The sequence below is a fragment of the Nematolebias whitei genome, chromosome 2 (genome assembly GCF_014905685.2).
Source record: "Nematolebias whitei isolate Nwh7 chromosome 2, NemWhi1, whole genome shotgun sequence".
NCBI classification, from domain to species: domain Eukaryota; kingdom Metazoa; phylum Chordata; class Actinopteri; order Cyprinodontiformes; family Rivulidae; genus Nematolebias; species Nematolebias whitei.
The window spans coordinates 27435830-27459201 of record NC_056499.1 but is presented as its reverse complement, the minus strand read 5'-3'; the positions used below and the strand labels follow the sequence as shown (position 1 = coordinate 27459201).

At 38.7% G+C, this 23372-nt stretch overlaps 1 protein-coding gene across 1 annotated transcript in view; it reads left to right on the top strand.

The window, feature by feature from the left end:
- Positions 1–2158: 2158 nt before the first annotated feature.
- LOC119430154 (enhancer of mRNA-decapping protein 3) overlaps positions 2159–23372 on the top strand; it is a 25861-nt gene continuing 4647 nt past the window's right edge. The window contains exons 1-5 of the mRNA XM_037697595.1: positions 2159–2248; positions 2785–2964; positions 4033–4229; positions 11393–11740; positions 22581–22734. Coding sequence (XP_037553523.1) covers positions 2792–2964; positions 4033–4229; positions 11393–11740; positions 22581–22734 — 872 coding nt within the window. The 5' untranslated portion in view covers positions 2159–2248; positions 2785–2791. The remainder of the gene's footprint in view (positions 2249–2784; positions 2965–4032; positions 4230–11392; positions 11741–22580; positions 22735–23372) is intronic.

The window sequence follows — 23372 nt, the reverse complement described above, 5'->3', positions numbered from 1 at the left end:
TCTAAAAATGATGCAGAAAAACTGGTTCGTGCCTTTGTCACGTCTAGACTGGACTATTGCAATGGTTTATTATCTGGACGTCCAAATACTTCTTTAAAAAGTCTTCAGTTAATCCAAAATAATGCTGCCAGAGTCTCAACTGGAGTTAATAAGAGAGATCATATCTCTCCAGTTTTAGTTTCTCTCCATTGGCTCCTTGTCAAGTCCAGAATTGAATTCAAAATCTTACTTCTAACTTACAAAGCTCTCAACAACCTAGCTCCATCTTATATTCCAGATCTTATTGTCCCATATTTTCCTAACAGAGCACTTCGCTCTCAGACTTCAGGCTTACTCGTAGTTCCTAAAGTTTCCAAAAGCAGAATGGGAGGAAGATCTTTCAGTTATCAGGCTCCTCTCTTGTGGAACCAACTTCCGGTTTCTGTCAATGAGGCTGACACATTGTCCAGTTTTAAGACTGGACTTAAGACTTTCCTTTTGATAAAGCTTATAATTAGGGTTGGCTTGTTATGCTGCCATAGACTTAGACTACTGGAGGACAAATTGACCTTATTTTCTTAAATGAATTGTTAAAATTGAATAGTTTTCATTTGATACTATTTTATCTTAACATGTGATTCTTGACCTGCCATTGTGTATCTGTTCCTCCTTCCTGTTCCTGTCAAACCCAGCTGCTCGAAGCAGATGGCCGCTTGTCCTGAGCCTGAGTCTGCTAAAGGTTTCTACATCATGAAGGAGTTTTTCCTTTCCACTGTCACCTTCATACTTGCTCAAGATGAGAGTTATGTGATGGAGTTAAATTCAAAGCAGTCAGCTCCTCATATAAATAGTGTTAAATTATTATTTTTATACATGAATGTTTCTGTTCAGTGCCCTGAGATTACTTCTGTTGTGACTTGGCACTATATAGATAAACCGAACTGAATTGAATTGAACATTTAAATGACACCACTTTTCCCATTTGTGTGTATCCAACTTTCAGCTTAGTTGTACTTTGTACTTTTTTTTTTCTCTAGAATGAACATTCTGAATATCTGAAACAGAATTGGAGAAACTGATATCACACATCCAGTATAGTCATAATTTTTATTTTAGATTTCCAAAATGAATCATTGTTCCAGATATTTCTAAAGTAATTTGAGTAAATATGAATAAAAGTAACTAGTAAAAATATAGTAAAATTAGGAATATCAAGTATTCATAGTACCATTACGGTACTTAAAAATTAAGTTTAATAATTAGTAACTGAAAAATCCATCCATCCATCCGTCCATCCGTCCGTCCATCCATCCATCCATCCATCCATCTCCTTACCTAATCCAGTTCTCCAGCAATAAGTGAGTTAGAAGAGGGGTATATGTTGGACAAGTCCATTACAAGGTCCTGGGAAATAATTACAAAAATGTTTTGAATATTAATTTAAAAAATGATTAGGAATCATGTTAGCCCAAAGCAAGTTAAATAAAAATTAGGACTACAGTATTTGTCTGCAGGCATCTGAAGTATTTCAGATATTCACAAAACTAATTCTAGTCAGGAAGAATGTATTTTTAGAAATTTGTACTTGAAAATTTAATACACATGTATGAGGAAAAAAATACAATATTTGTTCTATAGGAAGAAGAAGGTTTGAGATATCCGACATGTTATTGTTGCTACAAAGACAGGTTTTCTGGATATCTGAAAGATTTTTTTGGGGGAAGAAAGAACCATGATATGAATATCTGGTTAGATATACTGTAATCTAACTACTAAAGTTTAAAAAATTCTACAAGATATTTAAAAAAACTTTTCACCTTGTGAATATTTTTGAACTTAGGTTTTATTAATACAGTATTGTTTGTAAAGACCCTGATAAGTCATTTTACAAATAGATATCTTGCTTGATACATTTGCTACGTTACTTTAGATGTGCTAACTTTTTAATTAGAAGGAATGTTAATATTGATATTTCAAAATGTATTAAAATGGAGAAAGGAGTGTAAACTACCTACAAATTTAAATTATGTCCAGAAATCTAACACTAATCTCTCACTTGTGCTTTAACTTCAGAAAGAAACAGGCCTAAATAATAATAATAATAATAATAACAATAATATTAATAATGATGATAAAAAAAACAAAAACACAACAAACCCACGTGGAAGAGATCGGAAATGACGTCACGCGCTAAAGCCGAACAACAACAACAGCGACTGCATCTTTGGTCCTGATGAACTTTAGGATCTCCTGACTGATTCTGTACGAGGTAACGAGTTGAAAGAGAAAAGTTGGCTATTTTTAACTCCTTTAATTCTTGTTAGGCTTCTCTTCGTCTGGATGAAAATAAATTACAGCGTCGAAGCTAATGTTAGCCGATAAGCTAGCTGACGCAGCCTCCCAGATGTTCATCGCGGTGACTCGATCTTTTAGCATATTTACTGTAATTATGTTCAGCGTGTGTCGTGTTTGTCTCCGGCTGATTCAATGTCATTCATACAAACCGCAGCATACTTACATTTCCAATAAATCTCGGTGAAACATAACCCTTTCCCTCAGAACCATAAAAAGCCTCCTGGGTTTGTTTTTATAAATTCACATCTAACTCGCAACACCTTCAGTCAAGCTCTAAATGGCGCAACAAAGCCTGTTCTTTCATAAAAATCTGCACAGGACTGAAGGTTTTCTGTCAGTGTCACAGTTTTACCAGCTAATTAAACATGTGTTTTAACTGCTGAATACAGCACCTTTAAGGCTAGTAAAGTACCCAATGTAACATTTCATGTATTTGTTTTTCATCCACAGGTTCACGATGAGCATGATGGCAGCAGACTGGTTGGGCAGTGTTGTGACCATAAATTGCGGTCTAACGTTGGGAGTTTATCAGGGAGAGGTGTCATCTGTTGATGGAGCCAGTCAAACCATCTCACTGAGACAGCCCTATCACAACGGAGTCAGGTGTCCGGTTCCCGAGGTCACATTCAGGTAAAGGAGGCTTCCACTGCGCCGTCATCTGACACATCCACATCCACGGGGCTTCTTTTATTTTAGTGACTATTAAAAAATGTTTTATGCTCAAAATAGAAAATATAAGCTTAATAAAAACGTGTCAGTTTTAGTGAGTAAATCTACATTAACAACTCTATCACATCCACTATAATAGAATAATTTGTTTCAGATTTGATTCCACCCAGTAGAAGTTTGTCAGAGTGATAGAAAAGATACATCCTAAACTCATTTGTGCAAAGGAAGGCTGGATTCAAAACTCAAACTTTTATGCAGAGTTCGCTGATAATTCTTGAAGTCGTTCGTGCCAATTTTTCTGTGATTAGTGAGAGGTGGCACAAATTTGTCCCCATAGGAGGTGTTTCAGGATCAGACGTTTGTGCTTTGTTTTTGACTAACAACTCAGGTCTTTAATCAAAAACCTAGAATGTATTCTAGAAATTACAGCAACTTTTTTGGTGCCCTTGGCAGGATCATTTCTTATTACTTAATGTTTTATGACCAACTATGAAATGCCACATAATGCCTAATGACAAAACTTAAGTTGACGTAAAAGTGGGCTTTTTAACAAAACAACAACTCTCAGCACTCTTGCAAATGAAAGAATGGTGCAAAAACGTACAATGTGAGGTTATGCTAATGTTGAATGATGAATTATGAAGAGTGCGCCAGAAACTCAGGAATCCAAAGCGAAAGGCACGGTTGACAATCTTGTCAAATTTCTTTAAGAGAAATTTGTCTTTCATCTGAGGCCAAGAGTGTATTTATTTCACAAAAATCATCATTCATTTATTTCTCTTCATCTCAATGTTTTTTAATATTTGATTTAAAGAGCACTTTTACTTTTTGGTTTTGTTTGACTTGAGCACTTCCTGTGCCAAAAGTGAATTTCTGTGACATTTAGTTTCTTCTTTACAATAATCTTTCTGTTCTAATAATCATTGTTTTTTTTTCAATAATTTGTAAATAAACTATCACAGAAATGTTTCCACAGACATTTCAGTTTGTGATTATAATAATGTCAGGTATGTATATATTTTCTTCCAGTGCCATGGATATCAAGGAATTAAAGTTCCTAGATATTCAGAACACAGCCACCAAACCCAGATCTGGGCAGGGGATCACAACAAAACCCAGCTTGGTATCAGCAGGACGTAATGGTCAGAGTAACAGAACAACTCACAGCCACGCAACAACCAACATGTTTCATTCCAGCACAGCTCCAATCTCCATCCCACTCAGAGGTGAGCAAATACCTGAACTCTATAATCTCCACACTGTTCATGTTCTGTGGTAGAAAACATTGTGAGCAAATAAAAAAAAATATATGGCGGTGTTATGAAGCTCCAAAATGACTGTTAGAAAATAAGGTTGTAAAATGTCACATCATCATTTCACATAAGTTGGAAAGACAGAAGTAATATATTGTCTTGCCAGGTTAGCAAGAAAATATCTGAATTTGTGTGCCTTCATTTTTAATATACATTACTAAAGGTAGTCTCTCACTGAGTTGCGACTGAAAGCTGTCAGACTGTCCAACAATGTTTAGTCAGGTCATCTAGACGGTTTCTTTTTTGTGCTGAGAAGTTTCGCCCTCCATCTGAAGGGCTTCATCAGTCTGAGGAAACAAAACAAAATGATTCTCCACCAACAGCCTACTCCAAAGTGGGAAGAAACAGCTATGTTGGTGCTAAGATGGCCTCTGGTGCCCGCTCTCTCCTCCGGTGCCCGCTGTCTCCTCCGGTGCTCGCTCTCTCCCTCGTCGACAGATGACCTGACTTGTCCTCGTCTAGATGACCTGACTGAACATTCTTGGATTTTATACCTGGATTATTGAGCATGGACTTTGCTGTCAAACTGTGCTTGTCTGTTTTACTTTCCTGTTTTACTGTCCTCTCTAACCCCAGCCAGTTGAGACAGAGGGCTGCTTGTCTTGAGCCTGGTTCTGCTGGAGGTTTCTTCCTGTTAAAAAAGAAGTTTTTACTTTTCACTGTCGCCAATGTACTGCTCAAGATGGGGGATTGCGATAAAGTGGATATTCCATTCAATCTGCTGGCTTCCTTAGATAAATAACTTTACTATCAGTTTATAATGTATGTGAATGTTTTTGTACAGTACCTTGAGACAACATTTGTTGTGAATTGGCAGCTTTCTTCTGCTAATTTTGTGCCCTCAGTATTCAGGCCATATCCAGGATTGGCCATGCTTTGATCAGTACAGTTGTCCCTTGATACTTCGCGGTTCGACTTTCACGGACTCACTCTTTTGCAGGTTTTCAATGTAAGATTGTACTTGACACACGGTTGGCTGATTGATGGAAGGCGACCAACCAGAGCATTGTGCTGAGGGGCGGAATGGCCATTGGGAGCACTGGGACATTTCCCGGTGGCCTGGCCCGCTCAGTGATTGCCAAGGGACCCCCTCCTTTCTCTTTCTGAGGCTGTCTGTCACAGCAGAGCAGAGACACACAACAGGCGGGTGCACAACCTGCTGTGTGTCTCTGCTCTGCTGTGACAGACACCTTCGGAAAGAGAAAGGAGGGGACGGGGGTTGGGTCTGTCTTTCCCCATCGCTACTGTGGGAGTTTCAGTGATGCGGATACCAGAGTGAGCGGCATGGATTGTTTATTTAAAATAATCAAGCGCGACCTGAACCGAGCCTTTAGTCCCCTTCAATGATCACTAAGTGGGCCAGGCCACTAGGAAATGACCTGGTGCCCCAATGGCCAGTCTGCCCCCGGGATTGGCTCAGTAACCGTAGCATCAGTCTGTCTGCTCGCCTTCGCTGTGCTCTTTTAGAGCGTTTAGAGAGTTTAGAACAATATTAAGAGCATTGCAAGAGTATGGGAAGGGTTTATAAAGCCTTAAAATAAATATAAATACTAAAATAAATGTAACGTCCCTACTTAGTGGATTTTCACCTATCACGAGGGCATCCGGAACGTAACCCCCACGATAAATGAGGGACTATAGTTGAATATAGTTAAAATAATTTGAGTTAAAAAAAAAAGCTTTATCACAGCTAAAGCTGTGTTAGGGTGTTTATTTGGTTTGCCTTTAACTGCTGTTGTAGTCTAAACAACAGAATGACAAAGTAACAGGAATGCAGTCCAACAAATTTGCCTCAGTCTAAGGGTGCATTCACACCAGCCCTGTTTAGTCTGCTTTAATCGAACTCTAGCTCGTTTGCCTAGAAAGTCTGGTTAATTTGGGGAGGTGTGAATGCGCAATCGAACTCTGATACGGACCAAAAAAGTGAACTGTGGTCCACCTAGGTCTCGGTCCGGTTGAAGTGAACTCTGGTGCGGTTCGAATGCAGTGTGATTGCAAGTGGACCGGAGACTGCTCCAAAAGCAGGAAGTGGACTACAATTCAGGGCAAACAAACGCACATTTCTCTTACCTCATATGGAGCCGTCAGCCGCCTTGTGTGAAAAACAACATTCTCCATGGTCTTCTGCCTCATCTTCTGCTCATGCTGAGTCCATTGTTGAAAAATGACTTAACAGAAATCCCAAAACTGCTCAAATTTGACACCACCCTGTTTTTGTTTTTATTTCCAGAAGAAAAAGAAGTGTCTTCTTCAGAGGTTTTTGTGTTGTTTCCTTCAGTAGTTTTTGGTGCAGCACCACCACAGGCGAGTGGGGGAACAGGTTGACTCGATTGACTCAGTGCAGTGTGAATACAAACTGCACCAGCTGAAATGTAAACACATTTTATGAATATCGGTCCCCAATCAAACTGAGTCTACCGGACTATCAGGCGTGAAAACAACTAAACACTGTATCTTCATGAAAGTTTTGTTTATGTTCATATGATACAGTATATTGAGCGGTGCAGTGACAGTATTGGTACTGGTGCTCTGTAGTAGTATTTGATTTAATCGTTTGTAATATTGCCATCCACTTGTTTCCTCTAGTTCTAACAGTTATCAGAGGTTGGTAGGTTTGTAATTGATGTTCCTCTTTAGAGACTGTAAATATTCTTTTGAGATGGCGGTTGTTTGACGCACAATTGATGGTGTTCTTGAGACAGTGTTAAAATATACTGTTTTAATTATATGCTGTCTATAAAATAAATGTACAGTTTTGCATTAGAAATGTCGTTACATTCCTAAATTTTTCTTTTTATTGTTGTATATATTTTTTGAATCATCCACCTAAGCATCTGTTTTCTCCCAGCCTGCACACGAGGCTGATCAGAAACTGTAACTCAGCCTCCCTGATTAGATCAGTTTAAAACAGCATTTCCTGCCGAGATCATCCAGTCAGCAGGATGTGTGCTTGGACAGCTCTGTGGCCTGTGCAGGAATGTGTTCAAGTTGGTTCACTTTCACATTCAGGATAATCAAACAATGGAGGAGTCAGAGGTCACAAACCTGGCCAACACACACTGCAGTGTTCTGCAGCATTGTTGCACAAATGAGCCTTTGTGCATTGAAATTAAAACTTAAACAATATAAAAGTAATTGTTCTTTCCTGTTTTATTCAATGACTACGTCCAAACGGCTACCAAATTTTCTGTAATCCGCCGTGTGTGTGAGATCATTGTAGTATATTAAGAAACTTGAGCTGGTGAACTGAACAATGACACACCCACCAACCCCCCCCCCCCCCCCCCACAAGATTCCCATAGCGTGCTAAAGGCTTGCACCACAGTTCCTCTTTACAATATGTGTGTGACTAAAATCAATAAACATTCCCCCCTCCCTCTGCGTGTCTGCTCCTAAAGCCTGGCTTTCGTGCCTCCGTGCCCTCCTGTCCTTTCTCTCCCTGCCCTCGTTTGCTACTGGCCCGCACAGGAAACCAACCCCCTCCCCTACAGGAAGCCATGTTGTCCCAGTGTGCTCGGAAGGCCAAAGCGATATCAATTGTGGAGGCAATGTTTACATTTTGACTTTTTATTTTCATCTCTAGTGCTCAGGCTTGCGGCCAGGGAGCTAATGCCCAAATTGCATGGGGCCAAAGTGCTGAGTGGCTTGGGCAGGGCAGACGCTTTCACACGCAATGCCGTACTTCTAAGAAGCTCCCGGCCCTAAAGTAGGGAACGCAGCATGGGCTGTTGCTTATTCAAGTTCACATTCCAGGAATCATTTATGGATTTCAGCCGCTGATTTTTGTTAGCGATCAGAATGTAAGTTTAGAAATTCACGTCTATTTTGAACGATGCATTGACCCAAAACGCTACATTTATTATTAATCGTTTACAAATTTACAAAATTAAGTGTCCTTGGGTGTCATGAAAGGCGCTTTTTAAATAAAATGATTATTATTATTATTATTTTATAAATCAAGACTGCAGTCAAGAGCATCTAAATTCTTGTTTTCTATTTAACTCTTGCATTCAAACCACAAATCAGTTTCAAAGGTGTAGCTATAACAAACATCTAAAACTTTCTTCACACCCAACCATCATCCCCAACAGTTCTTTATCCAGTTTTGATTCAAATAGTTTCTTTTTATAAAAGTTGTCAATTTGCATTACACATTGAATTGTATTATTCGCCCCCGAGATCTACAAATGGTAAATGCTCGTTATGGTCAGATTTTTGTTTATCCCAACATTCATGTTTTACTCTTAGCTGCTGCTTTATTCTTATTGACCATGATCACTAGTGAGACAGTTCTTGTTATGAATGTTGTGCCTTTAATCTTCTTGTGCATGCACAAAATTCATTAAATCCATTCAACCTTTATTTATACAGGTTAGTCTAATTGAGTCACGTGGACTGATTTACAAGAGAGACTTGTTTTAAACAACAACAAAAAAAAAAACAAATGAGGTACACAAAATGATGATCATTCATATGAAAGCATATAAAATGAAAAGTATATAAAATAACTGATATAAAACAAAAAAAAACATGAAAAATTGATTTTAACACAACTAATGACAATCATAGAGTTGACCCATAAAGGTGCTAAATCACAAGCAGCATATAAACAGCCTTGTTAGAGTAAAAAACAAAACTGTTTTTTTTTATCATTGATGTACGCTGCAGTGCATCTAGATCAAAACCCCTTCAGTTGTGCAAATTTGTGACAGCAGATTTGTTTGAAGTCAAATCACTGCCTACTGTAGCTGTTATTCATTAGGCTGTTTGGCTTGGAGCTCTGCCCAGTTCATTCAGATTTTGATTCACAGCATGACAAAACACTTCCTTGTAAATAAAGACACTGCAGGCTTGTGGTAATTAGGACGCTAACTTCTGTCCCTGTTCACACTAGTGAACACATTAACCCACCACTGCTTCACCAACATGTCGGACCAGTCCCACTAATGCCTAAACTTTTAGATGCATCCGTGTTCATATTTTGCCAAAGTGTTTATGCAGACATCTTGATGCTCAGTGTCTCACAATGCAGACACTTGTTTTGTCTTGATGCACATCACTGTTGTTCTCTTCGTGGGAAATAATGATTTTTTTTTTTTTTTTGTCGAATATGAATTTAGGTCAAAGTTCGTGGCAGCTTTTTGTCTGCATCAGTGTTTTCTACCCCAATTTCTTGGTGTCTTGCGTGCAAGAGGCCAAAGTACCTTAGTTGTCACGCTGACAGTAGCGTGCGACTGTGCCTCTCTGTCTCCTGTTAGCGTGAGAGCGGTACATGATTGGAGTTGAAGGCCAGGTTTTTCCAGTTTTTCTTTTTTTTTTTTAACCCTTGGTTCTTTTTTTTTTGTTTGCATTTACATTTATGTAAACTTTATTAAGTGCCGCTCAGTTGGCCATTGCATGTTATGCAAGTCAGCTGGTTTGTTTTCTGCAGGTACTCATCACTAACCATGAGAGAATAAAGTTTGCAATCAGAATTACTTACAACTTTTAAGACAGAGTTTAAATTAATTAAATGAAGGGACGTGCTTTTTATGAATGTGAGGCTGTTTCTATGTGAAACTATTTCCTTAGTGTAATTTGGCAGCTTTTTCAGAGATAGTTAAAATGTGAGCACCAAGTTAGTAATCTGTTCTTTAAACTGGTAGTTGTATTCTCTGTTAGTGAGGATTAAGGTTAGAAATGCATAAATGTTACTCAAAAATTTAAAAAAAATTTAAATTAATGAGAAATAAAACGTAAAATTAAATAGATTTCCAACTTCCTGATTTTGTATGTTGCATATTTTCTTTTTATTGTGTTTTTATTGAGTTTAACATTTATTACAAATGTGAAGTCACTAATTACACCGCTGAAGGGCTCAGGTAAAATCAATTACCAAAAGTCTGCAGGCGTCACTGTGTTACTGACGTCGTCCCAGTTTCATTGCAGATGACTGTGCCGACATTTTTTGCAGTCATTAGAAACAATGGGAATGCAACAGTATCAAAAACCAGGTTTTAGTCTAGGATTGACAAATATATATATATATATATATATATATATATATATATATGTATTTTTGTATTTTTTTTTGGCTAATAGGAGAAAAAAATGTGATGTTTTGTGTAAAATGTGCCAGCATCAATGTCAGGGTTCACAGAAACCAGCAAGACAGAGACAGAAGATTAGCAAAAAAAACCCCAAGATTTTTCTATTTATTTACAAAAATCTAAATTGCTTTCACTTTGGGCTCAACTTTTAACTCAGGTACCAACACAAGCATTAACGGACCCAATGACTGAGACAAGAGGGGAACTTACTGTATATAGTGGCTGATCAGGCCATTCTGACACTATGGAAGAAAAATATTTATAATATCAACGTTTTATTCTGTCAAAGACATAAAAATCAAACTACAACGCTCAACTTTTCTCTTTACTGAACCCAGTTAGGCTGTGATTTGTTGGGCTCTCTCCAGTGATGTCTCCAAAGAAACTGGTAACTCGGGGGGGGGGGGGGGGAATAAAAAGAACAGAAATAAAAACAAAAAGTTAAACCATTACAAATAAAAAAATCCAATATAGCAAGATTTTAAAAAGAAGGATGACTAGTGTGTGCACTCTAGAACCACAGAATCAAAAGTTGCTAAAATCTGCAAATAAGCTTAATAAAGCTGTAAATGCCCAGTTATTTAACTTCAATTATTTGAACTAGTGTCTGTTTAAAGTCAAGTAACAATACATAAAAAATATTACAAACGTTACAACCACAACCTTTGGTTTTGGCTGCAGAGGCTGCTGTTACATTGACCAAAGTTAAACAAGTTTTTAGTGAAGACATATCTGTTTAAAAACACACTGGATTTTATTTGTGTTAATTTTAAGGAATTGATACATATAGGTCAAAACTAATTTTTCTCAGTACTCAATTTTCAAATTAAAGTAATTTTCCTATACAGCACATTAGTGAAGTTAACATTTGTTTTTGTTTTTTTTCACACAACTCCCTGTTTTTTATTTTAATTATTATTATTATTATTATTTTTTTTTAAGAGTAGTCAGCAACTCTTTTTGTTATAATTTTTTTTCTGCCTGCAGGTTCATCCAACAGCACAGGAGTGATGATCCCCTCACAAAAGAGGAACTGTGTGAGAAATGGAGGCGCCGGAGGGTCAGTGAGGTCAAAAGATGACGAGTGCTTTGGTGACAGAACAAACAAGGACCTGGACACGGACTTTGACTTTGAGGGAAACTTGGCTCTGTTCGACAAGGCTGCCATTTTCTCCCAGATTGATGGAAGCAGTGGTCACAAGGCGCTGCATCACAGCGCTCCGGCTGAGCAGAAACCACAGTCCTATCGCCACGATGAAAATATTCTGGAGGGGAAACCTGTCAAATACAAACAGATAACTGTACCGCAGCATGGGGGAAAATATTACTGCACTGGTAAGAAAAAATGTTTTCTTGAAACTGGAATATTTCCAACGTTCAGACAGTCCTACTAGTATACTGTACCTTCCCTCTACTTCACCTCATCTCAACTTGTGCATCATTCATGAGTTGTAGGAGCATCAAAGGAGTGTTTAATACAGATCCAGCCATCTTTGTTATAATAGAAACAAACCATTGATGCAAATCAAATTGACTAAATTTAAGACATGACGCATCAAAACCTTCTCTTGTAAAATCCATAAATCACCTCAGTGTTATATTTTGAGTGAAGTCTGTTTTCCAGCTGCACATCCAGCTGTGTCTGTACTCTCCCACTACCTTCCACCTCCTACCACTGTGGAAATATTTGTCCACAGTCATTTTTGTTGTGTTTGTTGTGTTGTGTCAGTCAAGATGAGTTGATAGTCCCCACACCTCCCTGCCACAAAGTTGTCCACCAGTTCTTCATTCTAATCCATTTGGGCGACTGTGGCTAAATGGTTAGAGCAGTCGTCCTCTAATGCAAGAGTTGGGGGTTCGATTCCACCCGCAGTCACGTGCCGAAGTGTCCCTGGGCAAGACACTGAACCCCTCATTGCCTCCGATGTGTGTCCCATCAATGTATGACTGTGATAAAGCACTGCTTAGTCTTTATATTAATATAGTAGAGTGCTGTAAGAATTGGAAAATTAGGACACAGATTGTAGTGTAAAGTGCTTTAAGTATCTTGGTAAGATAGAAAGGTGTTATATAAGTACAGTCCATTTACCATTTGTCCACCATTGACCTACTCTACAATTACTAAGTCATCCTAGTATTTTTGCAGGGAATATGGCTGCAGTTTATGAAATGCTTCAGTCTTCGTGAGGTATTTAATTATCCAAATGGTTGTGAATGTTGTGAATGTTGTGTATTTTGGCGCTTCGTTGCAGTTGTGTTAAATTCACAGGAAAAATCAACGGTCATGATCCTCACAGTGCTTTCAGTTGTGTCTAAGACAAACTGCAGTGCCTAGAAAAATACTTAAGGCAAGTCAATACCAGTCTACCCAGGACTTACATGATGTGACTCGTTAAGACGAATGGTCTTTAGTTGTTAAGTGCAGTTGTTTTTTTTTATAGATAACTGGCAAAATGCAGGACATCTTTCACAGCACTGAGACTCTGTCCTGACTCCTGACTCAGTCTAAGGTTAAAGAAGTAAAATCTGTGTTTGATTACCGGTAGTATATCTTTTTTATTAGGTCAGGTAGGCCACTGGTGATGCAGGGCTTGTTTAGGGACTTCAAAGTCCAGTGGCGATGTCAGTGTCCATACAGAAGACAGGTAATTCATCACACACATTATCTTGGCATTCATGTTATCTATATCTGTCTCACACAGTCCATCTCAATCTGTTGCCCTTCAGAACTTGTTTCCTTGTGATTGTTTCTGAACAGTGGGTTTGTAGTTAGTGATGAGAAGTACCAGATTATAATCTGCTCATCCTAGAATAAGAAGGGAAGATGAACTTTGTGCTCCGTTAATTTTTAAATAAAATAATTCTTTTTTTTTCTAGAGAACTAGTTGACAAACTTTAATAGCTGAAAAAAGCAAGAGGATTACAATCAAGAGATTGCTGTAAAAGCATTGTATGCCTGGTTATTGTTTACACTGGATTTCCCACAATCCCTTGTGGTATGAGCTAACAGAAATGATGACCTTGTCCTTTGTTCCATTGGCTAAATCAAGGATTGTTACATAAAAAGTTAAAACAGATATAGGGGGAGTAAAAGTGACAGAAACATAGATCCTGGAGTCCAGGATGTGAGAAAGGTCACTTTATATTTGTATGAATTCACTCTGCAGGAATTGGAGTCGTAAATGGTTGGTGGTTGAACGACTACATAATTTTTAAACTCGACATTAACATAATAAAACTCGAGTAGAACTCGAGTAGTTGATGACGTCATAGGATCTCAAGATGAAAAAATTAATTAAAAAAAATAAAACCGCAAAAAAACGTAATTTATTATTTACAAAAAAAAAGACCAACAAAACATTGGGAGAGTATATTATGCTCCTACCATTTATCATACTACAAATAAGTCACAGAAAAACCAAAACTATTAGTTATTATTATTATTAAGCTGCAAAAGTGAAAGAAATAACGTACAGCACGTCAAAAACGAAACTAAAAACAGTGGGGCGGTCGAACACCCTGCACCACCGCCAGCTGTGTTGCACATTAGGTTTAGTTTTAGAGATGAATATTTTTTCTTTTAGTTTGTGAAACAAGGTCAGAAGGAGGCTGGTTTTGGTTCGTCGACTGGACCCGGTGTTACACCATATTCTGTGACCTGCAACAGGGCATGCAACACCGCCCCCTACGGTCACAATATACGGTGGTCACAGAATATGGTATAACACCGGTTCGCAAGGAGCTCCAAACAGTCAGGAAGTTGATTCATTTTCTGTTTCCTTAAGGTATTGAACTGGAAGATTCATCTTTAGTGAAATATTTCCATATTACTGATGCATTTCTACCTGTTTGCCAAGACTGGGCCTGCTCCGCTCAGTCCATCTGCTGGGAGGAATCCATTAGGTAGCTTCTACTAGTAGCCCGGTGCGGATCACGTGACACAATGACGTCACTGCTTATACTCGATGTGAAATTTAAAAACTCGATAGATGTCCTAGGAATCGATCTATCGATTACTCGAGTAGTCTGTTAAAGCCCTAGTTGGTGGTAATGGATGAAAGGCTGTGGTTACATCTGTTTGTGTAAATGTTACATCACCACCAGCAAGCACAAAATTATTTTTTGTCAATATTAACTATTTAACGAAACTGACTTTTTGTTCGCTGACTGTGTTGAAATGATTTGGGAACCAACCTAGAATAGATTAAACACGACATTTTTTGATTAGCTATTAATTTTCTTGCACAGTTGTATGTATGTGTGGACACTTGTAATCAAAATGATTGATTTTGAGACCCGCTTAGTTAACGACTGACTAACTTGTTTCCAAGTCCAAGTTTTAAGTATAAATCTGACAACTATTTATGAAAGCAAGCTGGAGTTTTTATTTTTTTAAGAGTAGATCCAATATTTCATTCACATCAGTCGTCTGTTGTTAGTGCAAAAATATATATTTTTAACTCTTGGCGTTTTTCTTTGGTAATTTTCACAGACCAAACAAAAAATAGGCTTTGATCTGCACCGGTGTATGTTAACACACTAAGTCAACGTCACAGAATCATCTGTGTGATAGTAGCTGATTAGTGTGCGCTGCAGAAATACATCCCAGTTCAGCTCTGTGATCACCTCAGAGTCGTATCAACAGTGGGTCTACTTTGACCTCGTTCTGTTTCTGCACCTTGTTACAAATATTTGAATTTACGACAAATCAGGCCCATCTCAAATGTTTTGTCTTTAAAGTACTAAAACGTCCCTTTGTACATACAAAGACACATTTAGACCTAACGGTTTAAAGGGGTTTCATGGCTCTGTGTGGGGCCTGGAGAGCACCTTGAATGACTTTTTTTGGTCGTTTTCTTACTTTACAGATAGTAAATGCGAAAGAAACACGCCTGGTGGTAAACTAGTACAACTCAAATCTTAGTTCCACTGTCACGTTTAGGCTAAAAATAATAATAATCATTATGATTTTGTTTAGGGTTTGCAAGCTTATATATGCTACTCTTCTTTATGTCTATCATCTGTTTTACGGTGAACTATGACCTCTGGTAATGCATCTGTACAACCAATCAGTGTTTTGTTGCATGAACTCGTCACCTCACAGTTACATCACAGATGGTGTTGGGAAAAGTATAACTTGAGCTAGGGGCTACAAAAGACCCTATCAAATGTGTTTTATAAACTGCAATCAGCAGCAGTTCCTGCGATGCAGACAAAAGAAACATCCTCCAGTAGAGAGAAAAACTATGGTTCCTGATACTAGAATCATTAGGGGTGCACCGATTGCAGTTTTCTGGCTGATCATCGATTTCTAAAAAGTCTGACCTGCTGATTCTGATTTTGGCAGATACCGATTTTGTTTTATAAGCGACACTGTCAAGATTGCAATGCACCTTCAATTTTCCAATATTATTTTATTGAAAAACATTCCCTTGAACAATATCCTAGAAACAATACAAACTTGTGTTAACTGGCCATGAGGTAGTGCTCTTGAAATATAAAGGAAGTTCAGAACATTGTTGTTAAAACAAACAAAAAAAAAGGTCAAATCGGTCTCTCATGCAAGTATCGGACCATTTCCGATTTCTCTAAATTAAGGAAATCGTATCGGTGCACCCCGAAAAGTCAGTTCTAGGTTCAACCTGTTCAAAAAGACTTTGAGGAAAATTGACGGTGGTACAGTTGGTAGAGCTGTCGCCTCTCAACAAGCAAGTCACCCCAGTTCAAATCCTGGCTGGGGGTCTTTCTGGGTGGAGTTTGCATGTTCTCTCCATGCATGCATGGGTTTTCCCCGGGTACTCCGGTTTCCTCCCACAGACCAAAAACATGCATGTTAGGCTGATTGGTAACTCTAAATTGTCCCTAAGTGTGAGTGAGAGAGTGAACGGTTATTGGTCTCGTTTGTCTCTATGTGGTCCTGTGATGGACTGGAGACCTGTACTGGGGTGTCCTCCACCTCTCGCACAGTGATAGCTGGACATGGACACCAGTGAACCCCCATGACCCAAAAAAGAAAAAGCTGGTAAAACGGGCGGACGGGTGGGTGGCTGGATGGATGCATGGAAGATATGTTTTAGTATTCTACTGAGTATCAAAGTATCTTTGCTGCTTTCCGTCTGCAATGTTCAACATTAGAAATGAGAAAATCAACTTCTGAACAAGAATGTTATGAATAGATTGTTAGCAAGTATAAAATAATGAAGTTTAAATATATCTGTTTTATTGATATAACCAGAGGTAAAGTCAAAGTTTCTTTATTGTCATATGCACCACATGTGGTGGAAGGAAATTGTGTACACAGGGTCCCATTTACATCCAACAAAAGTATAAGTTGTAAATAAAAACAGTTTAGTTTAGAAAATAAAACCTGTAGAATCTTATCAAATAAATGTTTTGAATTGTTCTATACTGTATATGAGTGGATTAATTATTGCTCGTGGTGCAACTAATCCTATAGTATTTACAGTTTCTGTAATAAAAGCTGTCAATGAGTACCTCAGCAGGTACAAGTTGAATACTTTACATTTACTCTCGGTGTCTCAGCCTAGCCTCTTAGACTGACGTCTAACCGAAACCTGTGGGCAGATCTCTGTAGAGCTTTGCATGCAAGATGGTGCAAGAATTTCAGAAGTGGAAGGCTTTTGCAGGAAGAATGGGTAAAAATCCCCCAAACAAGAACAGCAAGATTTTCAGCTGGCAACAAAAGGCATTTTAAGCTTTAATACTTTCCAAAGGGAATGCCCGTAATTTTTTTGAAGTTATAAATAAAAGTCATATGTAATTTTTTGTCTTTAAAAACATGAACCTCTTTTACCTTCCTAAATTTTTACTAATAACTAGTATTTGAAGCACAAAGTATATGTTGTTTTTTTGGATTTTTGCCAGTAAGGTGACATATCATCACCTGCTTCCCATTTGGCGGATCATTACCAAGCAAAGCTTTATTTTCTCACCATGTAGATAGATACACTTCCCATGGCTGTCATCGTAATCCCCATCCTCTGTGCTCTGTAATTAGTATGCCGTCGTACGGTCTTACATAAACAGCAGCTCCGCAGCAGAAACAAACCGCAGCGCTCTTGACCTGGATTCTCTGCCAGTAAACAGATAAATCAACAATAGAAGAACACAGAAAGAAAAACAGTACCCAGCTGTAGGTTCCGTTGACATAACTTACTGACATGGGGATTTGACGAGACATTTTCTAAAACCATTGTTTATTGTAGGAGTCTGCAAGTTGAGTTCTGCTATTGTTTCGTTTGACCCTGATGAAACTGCAGCGCAAATGAGCTAAACTGCAACACAGATTGTGAACAAGTCAAATATCTCTGGAGGCTATGGCTTTGCTGTAATAAAACAAAATGCAATATACCCTATACTTAGGCCAGTCGCGATAAACAATAAATCAATTAATCGCATGATAAATGAAAATTATCAACCTCATTTTCATTTATCGGCTTAATCGTTTCTTCGTGTCTCTCTCTTTCTACTGAAGACACTGGATGACAAAGGGCTCAACTCCGGTGCTCTGCACTGATCCTTCCCTTTCTCTTTTCTCTTTAAAATATGTTTTAACCGTCCAAAATTGTGTTTTTGGATCGTTAAAAGCAGCTAAGCTGATAAGCTAAGCAACGAGCTAAGCTAACAGGCCCCGACCTCTGGAAAAACTTCTGTCTTGTCAAAGATTCAATATTCACAATTGAAACCCGTGCCTTTGTGTAAAAAGTTGTTTTTCTCTGCAAAAAGAAGCTGAGAACTTTTTTACAGATTTTTTTAAATGAAAAGTTTTGTGTGAAAAATGCTGTGCTAAAGAGCTCAAACCACACCGAGCGTCCGCCATTTTGAGAATAGAAAAAAAGGAAGGAGAGACAGCCCATGTCACGTCAAGGGGCCTCCCTCTCATTTTTCTCAAAGAGACATGCTGCTCACTCCCTCACTATCTATCCTTCAGTTCAAACTGTCTTGTACTCCATCGGGTGGTCAACAAAGGTGCTACACACAAAAAAATTAAACAACATTACTTCGTAATTTTGACAATAATTACTAATTATTGTGAAATTTCAAACAATATTATCAATTCTCGCAATAATTTCTGAGACATTTAATCGCCCAGCAAAATTTGTTATCGTGGCAGGCCTATTTTACTCATAATGTTTGCTAACATACATTGTAAGATTTTATTTGATAATTGGTTGGCGCAATTCACAATGAAGAAGTTTACCACATTGATTAATGTAATCTCTCATTTCTGCAGTATATTTTTGTTCGGTTTACTTTATTTCTTATTAAATCCCAGCCTCACCTTGTACACATTGCTCATTTCCTGCTGTCATGATTAGTTTTGTCCAATCAGCCGTCACGCCTGAAAGACTTATTTTAGCTTGGTTTATTTTAATGTTGCCCACCTGGTTGAACTACTTTGCTGAGGTTTTTTTTTTTTTTTTTTTTCACACCGTATCAAAAGTAGGTGCGTGCAGAAATCACTGAAAAGTGTGTGAAGGAGGAGGAGATGGCGTGAGTATAGAAGGAGGGTGTGGGGGGTAGTTTTGGTAGCGGCAACCTCAGAAGAACATCAGGTGAGGTGTTTAAAAGGCAGTTAGTGTACACTACTGCAACTCCCACTTCCTCTGAGCTTGGCACTCAAGGCAGAGCTTTGCATGACAGCAAGCAGTTGACTTTCCTGTGCTTATCGCTCGCACAGGGATCGGCATGTTCCACATTTCTGCTGCCCACCAAAACCCATCAGCAGCCTTTGTGTGGTATCAATAAAAATAATGGGAGGGGTGCGCAGATAAGCGAGCATGTTGCCCTGCTCAAGTCTCTGTTTAAATTTCATTATCTTGTGGAAGTGTCTGACCTGGTTGCGTGTAAACAGTAGATGCGTGTAAGCACTAGTGTGAATTTGCGCGCACCACTGAGGCCACCAAATTCTCAGCTGCTACGCCAGAAAGCTGTGAGAAGCCAGTAGGGACTAAGCTGCCTCCCCGCAGCTTTATTCATCAAAAACATTTTGAGTTGTGCAGTTCTCCCAGCTTGATTTTCATTACCCTTCTAATGTGCCACAGGCGATACAGCACTGCTACTCCTATAAAAAAGGGCGAACTTGTTCTTATGTCGTGCAGTTATTCAAAAAGTACACGAGAACAATTCTGACGATGCTTGATGGCAGTAATGACACATAAAAACACGCAGAGGATGACTTACTCAGCAAATGTTTCTTTGATCTGGTGACGTGCACGTAGTTGATAATTCCCTAAACTGATATGCCGTATAAAATCTTAACATGTGCCGCTTTAAAACTAATTTATTGTTTTACGTTTGGTTTTAAGGCTCAGTACGTGTGTTGGCATAACTTTTTGTTGTTTGGTTGGCTGATGTTCTTTGGGAGCCTCATTCAGAAACCATCTGATCATTTTTTTAATTTAAATATACTGATGTTTTATGTGCTTTATTCATACAAAAAATATCAAAGGTGTATGAGAAAGGCTCAAACAGCAATGCTTTCTTATGATCTTGCTGAAAGCTTTTAGGTTCTGTTTGGATAAGAGACGTAAACTCATCCCTATGTGCTGATTCACTCTACCTACATCACATATTGTTGCTTTTATTGAGTTAACATGTGAGCTGTTTGTGAAACATTTAAAGTATTTTAAAAAATAAAGTCTTAATGGAAGCATGGAAGGTGCAGGAGACTAGTAAAAGCAAAACCGTTTTTGATTTTCTGCAGTTATTGCATGCCTGCTGCTCCGTTTACTGCTAAGTGAAATACATAAGTTAAGGTTTTCAATGTAAATACCGGTCGCCACTTGACGTTTTTATTGCCAGCTTTTTGTTTCAAACCTATTATTGGCGAGTAGATTAATAATGTAAATCAAATGCAGTAGTTTAATTGGGGATTGGTGGTGCAGAAGTTAGAGAAGGTGGGCTTGTGATCGGAAGGTTGCCGGTTCGACTCCCCGAACCGACAACATCAAAATGTGGGTGGGGAAGGTGTAGCACCCACACCTGCCTCCACCCTCATTTGCCCCACTCTGGGCCCGTGAGCAAGGCCCTTAACCGTTGTGGCATCTGGCGTAAAAATAATTGCCAAGTCTTCGAGCGACTTATTTCTCTGTGGTGACCCGCGAAGAAGGGAGCAGCCGAAAGAGAGAGAGAGAGAGAAAAAGTAATAGTTTAATTGATATATCAAGCTGTAGTTTTTCATGCATATAGTTGCAATATTATAAAGGATAGATTTTTTATTTTTTTTTCAAACATTATGTTGGGCACTTCTGCAAACTTTTGTAACCGAGGCCTTGCAGAAAAAATAACGGTTCGTGTTATGATGCAATTTTGTGCTTTTAACATGTAGATTTATTTTACTTAACTTATAAACACAGATTTTCTATTTAATTAGATATTTTAAAAATATTTTGTATGCTGCTTTTTTAAAAAATATTTTTTAAGAGAAACCAGAATCAGACAAAATTGGAAAAGTCAGGTCAGAACTTGTAAAAACTGTACATCAGAACGGGTACATAAACTGATCGGGGCATGTCTACTCTCTGACTTGTTTAGTCCCTTTACAACCAAAAAGCAACTTGAAGTAACTTAGGGAAAACCCACAGGTACATTTTATTTCACCTAGGCCCCCACAGGCCTCCTTCAGTTCTTCCAGTCTCTCACTAAAAGCTGCTGAGACACAGGCGCAGGTGTTCACGTGTGTGATGTTTCTTCTTTTTTGTCACGCAAACCTGCCGTGTGTTATGACTGAAACAGCAGTCGGTGTGGGGGGTCCAGCCCAGGGCAGGCCTGTCCCACAGCAAAAAGAACCATGTGATGGTGCATGTGAACTCAGGGCCCACAGGGACTAGGCGTCTCACTCCGAGTACCTCATGTTTGCCGTGTTTTGTAAAGATTGCCTATCTTCCCTTTGTTGCCTCAGACAGCAGTGACAAACGGGAAAGGAAAGAGAGAATTTTCCCAGATGGAAACAAGATCAGGACAGGAGGAGGAAGGGCTTTTCTCCAAAGAGTAGCTTTTACTCTCATTAAGACCATTGTGGGATGTTGACCATGACCAGCAGTTAAAGTGAAGCATATCTGACTTAGTGCCATGAAACTAGTTTAATATAGGCTACTTTATCTGGGCTGATGTTTATTTACGACACCATCCATCCATCATCTTTACCTGTTTCTTCCTTTCCGGGTCATGGGGGTCACTGGTGGCCATATTATTTAAAACACATTGATGCTTTTATTCAACAAAAATTCCTAACATTTGGTATACATCTGGAAGAAGAAAGTGTCGAATTATCTTAACTTGCATTTATATCACTTGCAGTTATAAGTACCTGGGCTTAATTATCATAAGGAGCTTTCTTTTAAATTTCATGTGAAACACCTAATCTCCAAATTAAGGGTGAAGCTTGAGTTCTACTTCAGAAACAAATCATGTTTCTCCCTTAGAGCTAGGAAGCTTTTGATCACAGCTACGCTTTTGTCCGTACTTGACTATGGCCATGTTGTTTATATGTGTGCTTCAAACAGTTGTCATCCAGTGTACATTAAGATTTATTACTGGTGGTAGCTATCTTACTCATCACTGTGATCTCTATTTTAAAACCAGTAGGTCTTCCCTGTATAACAGGCGACGTACATTGGAGGACTTTGGTGTATAAGTCTCTTATTGGCCTGCTTCCGAATTATTTATGTAGTTTTATTCGAGGAATGGACAGTAGTTATGCCTTACGCTCTAAGGACTGTTTGCATCTTTATGTTCCTCATGTGAGAACAGAAAAGGGCAAGAAAGCTTCTCTGCCCGCTCAGCTAGGAATGTCTTGCAAGCTGAAGTAAAACGGTCAGAACTTGTTACTTTGAGTGCTTTTTGCAAACTTTTAAAGAACTGACGATATCTTGTCAACAGGGCCCGTGTTTCAGATCTTAAATTGCCATTGCTTTAAATTATTATTATTATTACAACCATTGCCCTTTACTGTCATATTGTATGTTTTTATATATTTCTGAAGTCCTATTCTTTATCTTGTTACTTGTTTTGTTTTATGACATGCGCTGCTGCCTTTTCTTGGCCAAGTCACCCTTGTGAAAGAGGTCTTGATCTCAATGGTATTTTTATCTGGTTAAATAAAGCTTTAATTAAAAAAAGTGTTGTTGGTTTTTTGTTTTGTTTTTTTCAGATTCAGGCCTGGTTGTTCCCACCATTCCCTATAAACTTCATAAGCGCCTGTTGGAGGCTGCAGAGCGTTGTGGTCTAAGCCCTGAGCGCAGGCTAGAGATGATTGGAGTTTGTTCCAGTCAGATGGCCCTGTCACTACTTGGCGGACCAAACAGGTAAGGGATACTGGTCCTGGCTTCATTGTCGTGCGGAAGCCTGAATAAAGTTATTCATTTGAAAAATAAGAAGAAGAATGTGCCATGGTGTGCCAAACATATTTGTCTGAGTAGATATAGGGACATTCCATGGCAAGTCAGCCATGAGTTCCCTGCTTGGGTTGGGTTTTTTAATGGAAGTGCAAAAACATTTACCAGTTTTCACAACCAAATTATTTACTCTTATCTAACAAGGCTGAGTCAGGTCGTCTGGACGGGTTCTTCTTTTATACAAAAAGACGAAACATTTCAACAAATAAGAACCCATCCAGAGTAGAGCTGTCATTTCTAACCCGAACCCGAAACCCGACCTGGACCGACCTGCATTAGAGGCGGTCCGGGCCGTTATAATGTGATAATGTGCAGATCAGGCCGGTCTCGGGCTTTGATGCAGTTTTACGAATCTTACAGCACAAAGAAAACTTAATGATACATGCTATAAAATTGTGTTAATCTACTAGTTGAGAGGAGGCTGACTCGCCGGTTGAAATGGACTTGAGACCTGTCCAAGGTGTACCCCACCTTTCACACAGTGATTCGAGGCAATTAAACAATAACATCCGAATCCTTCATAGACCAAAGAACTCACGGTGGAAAAA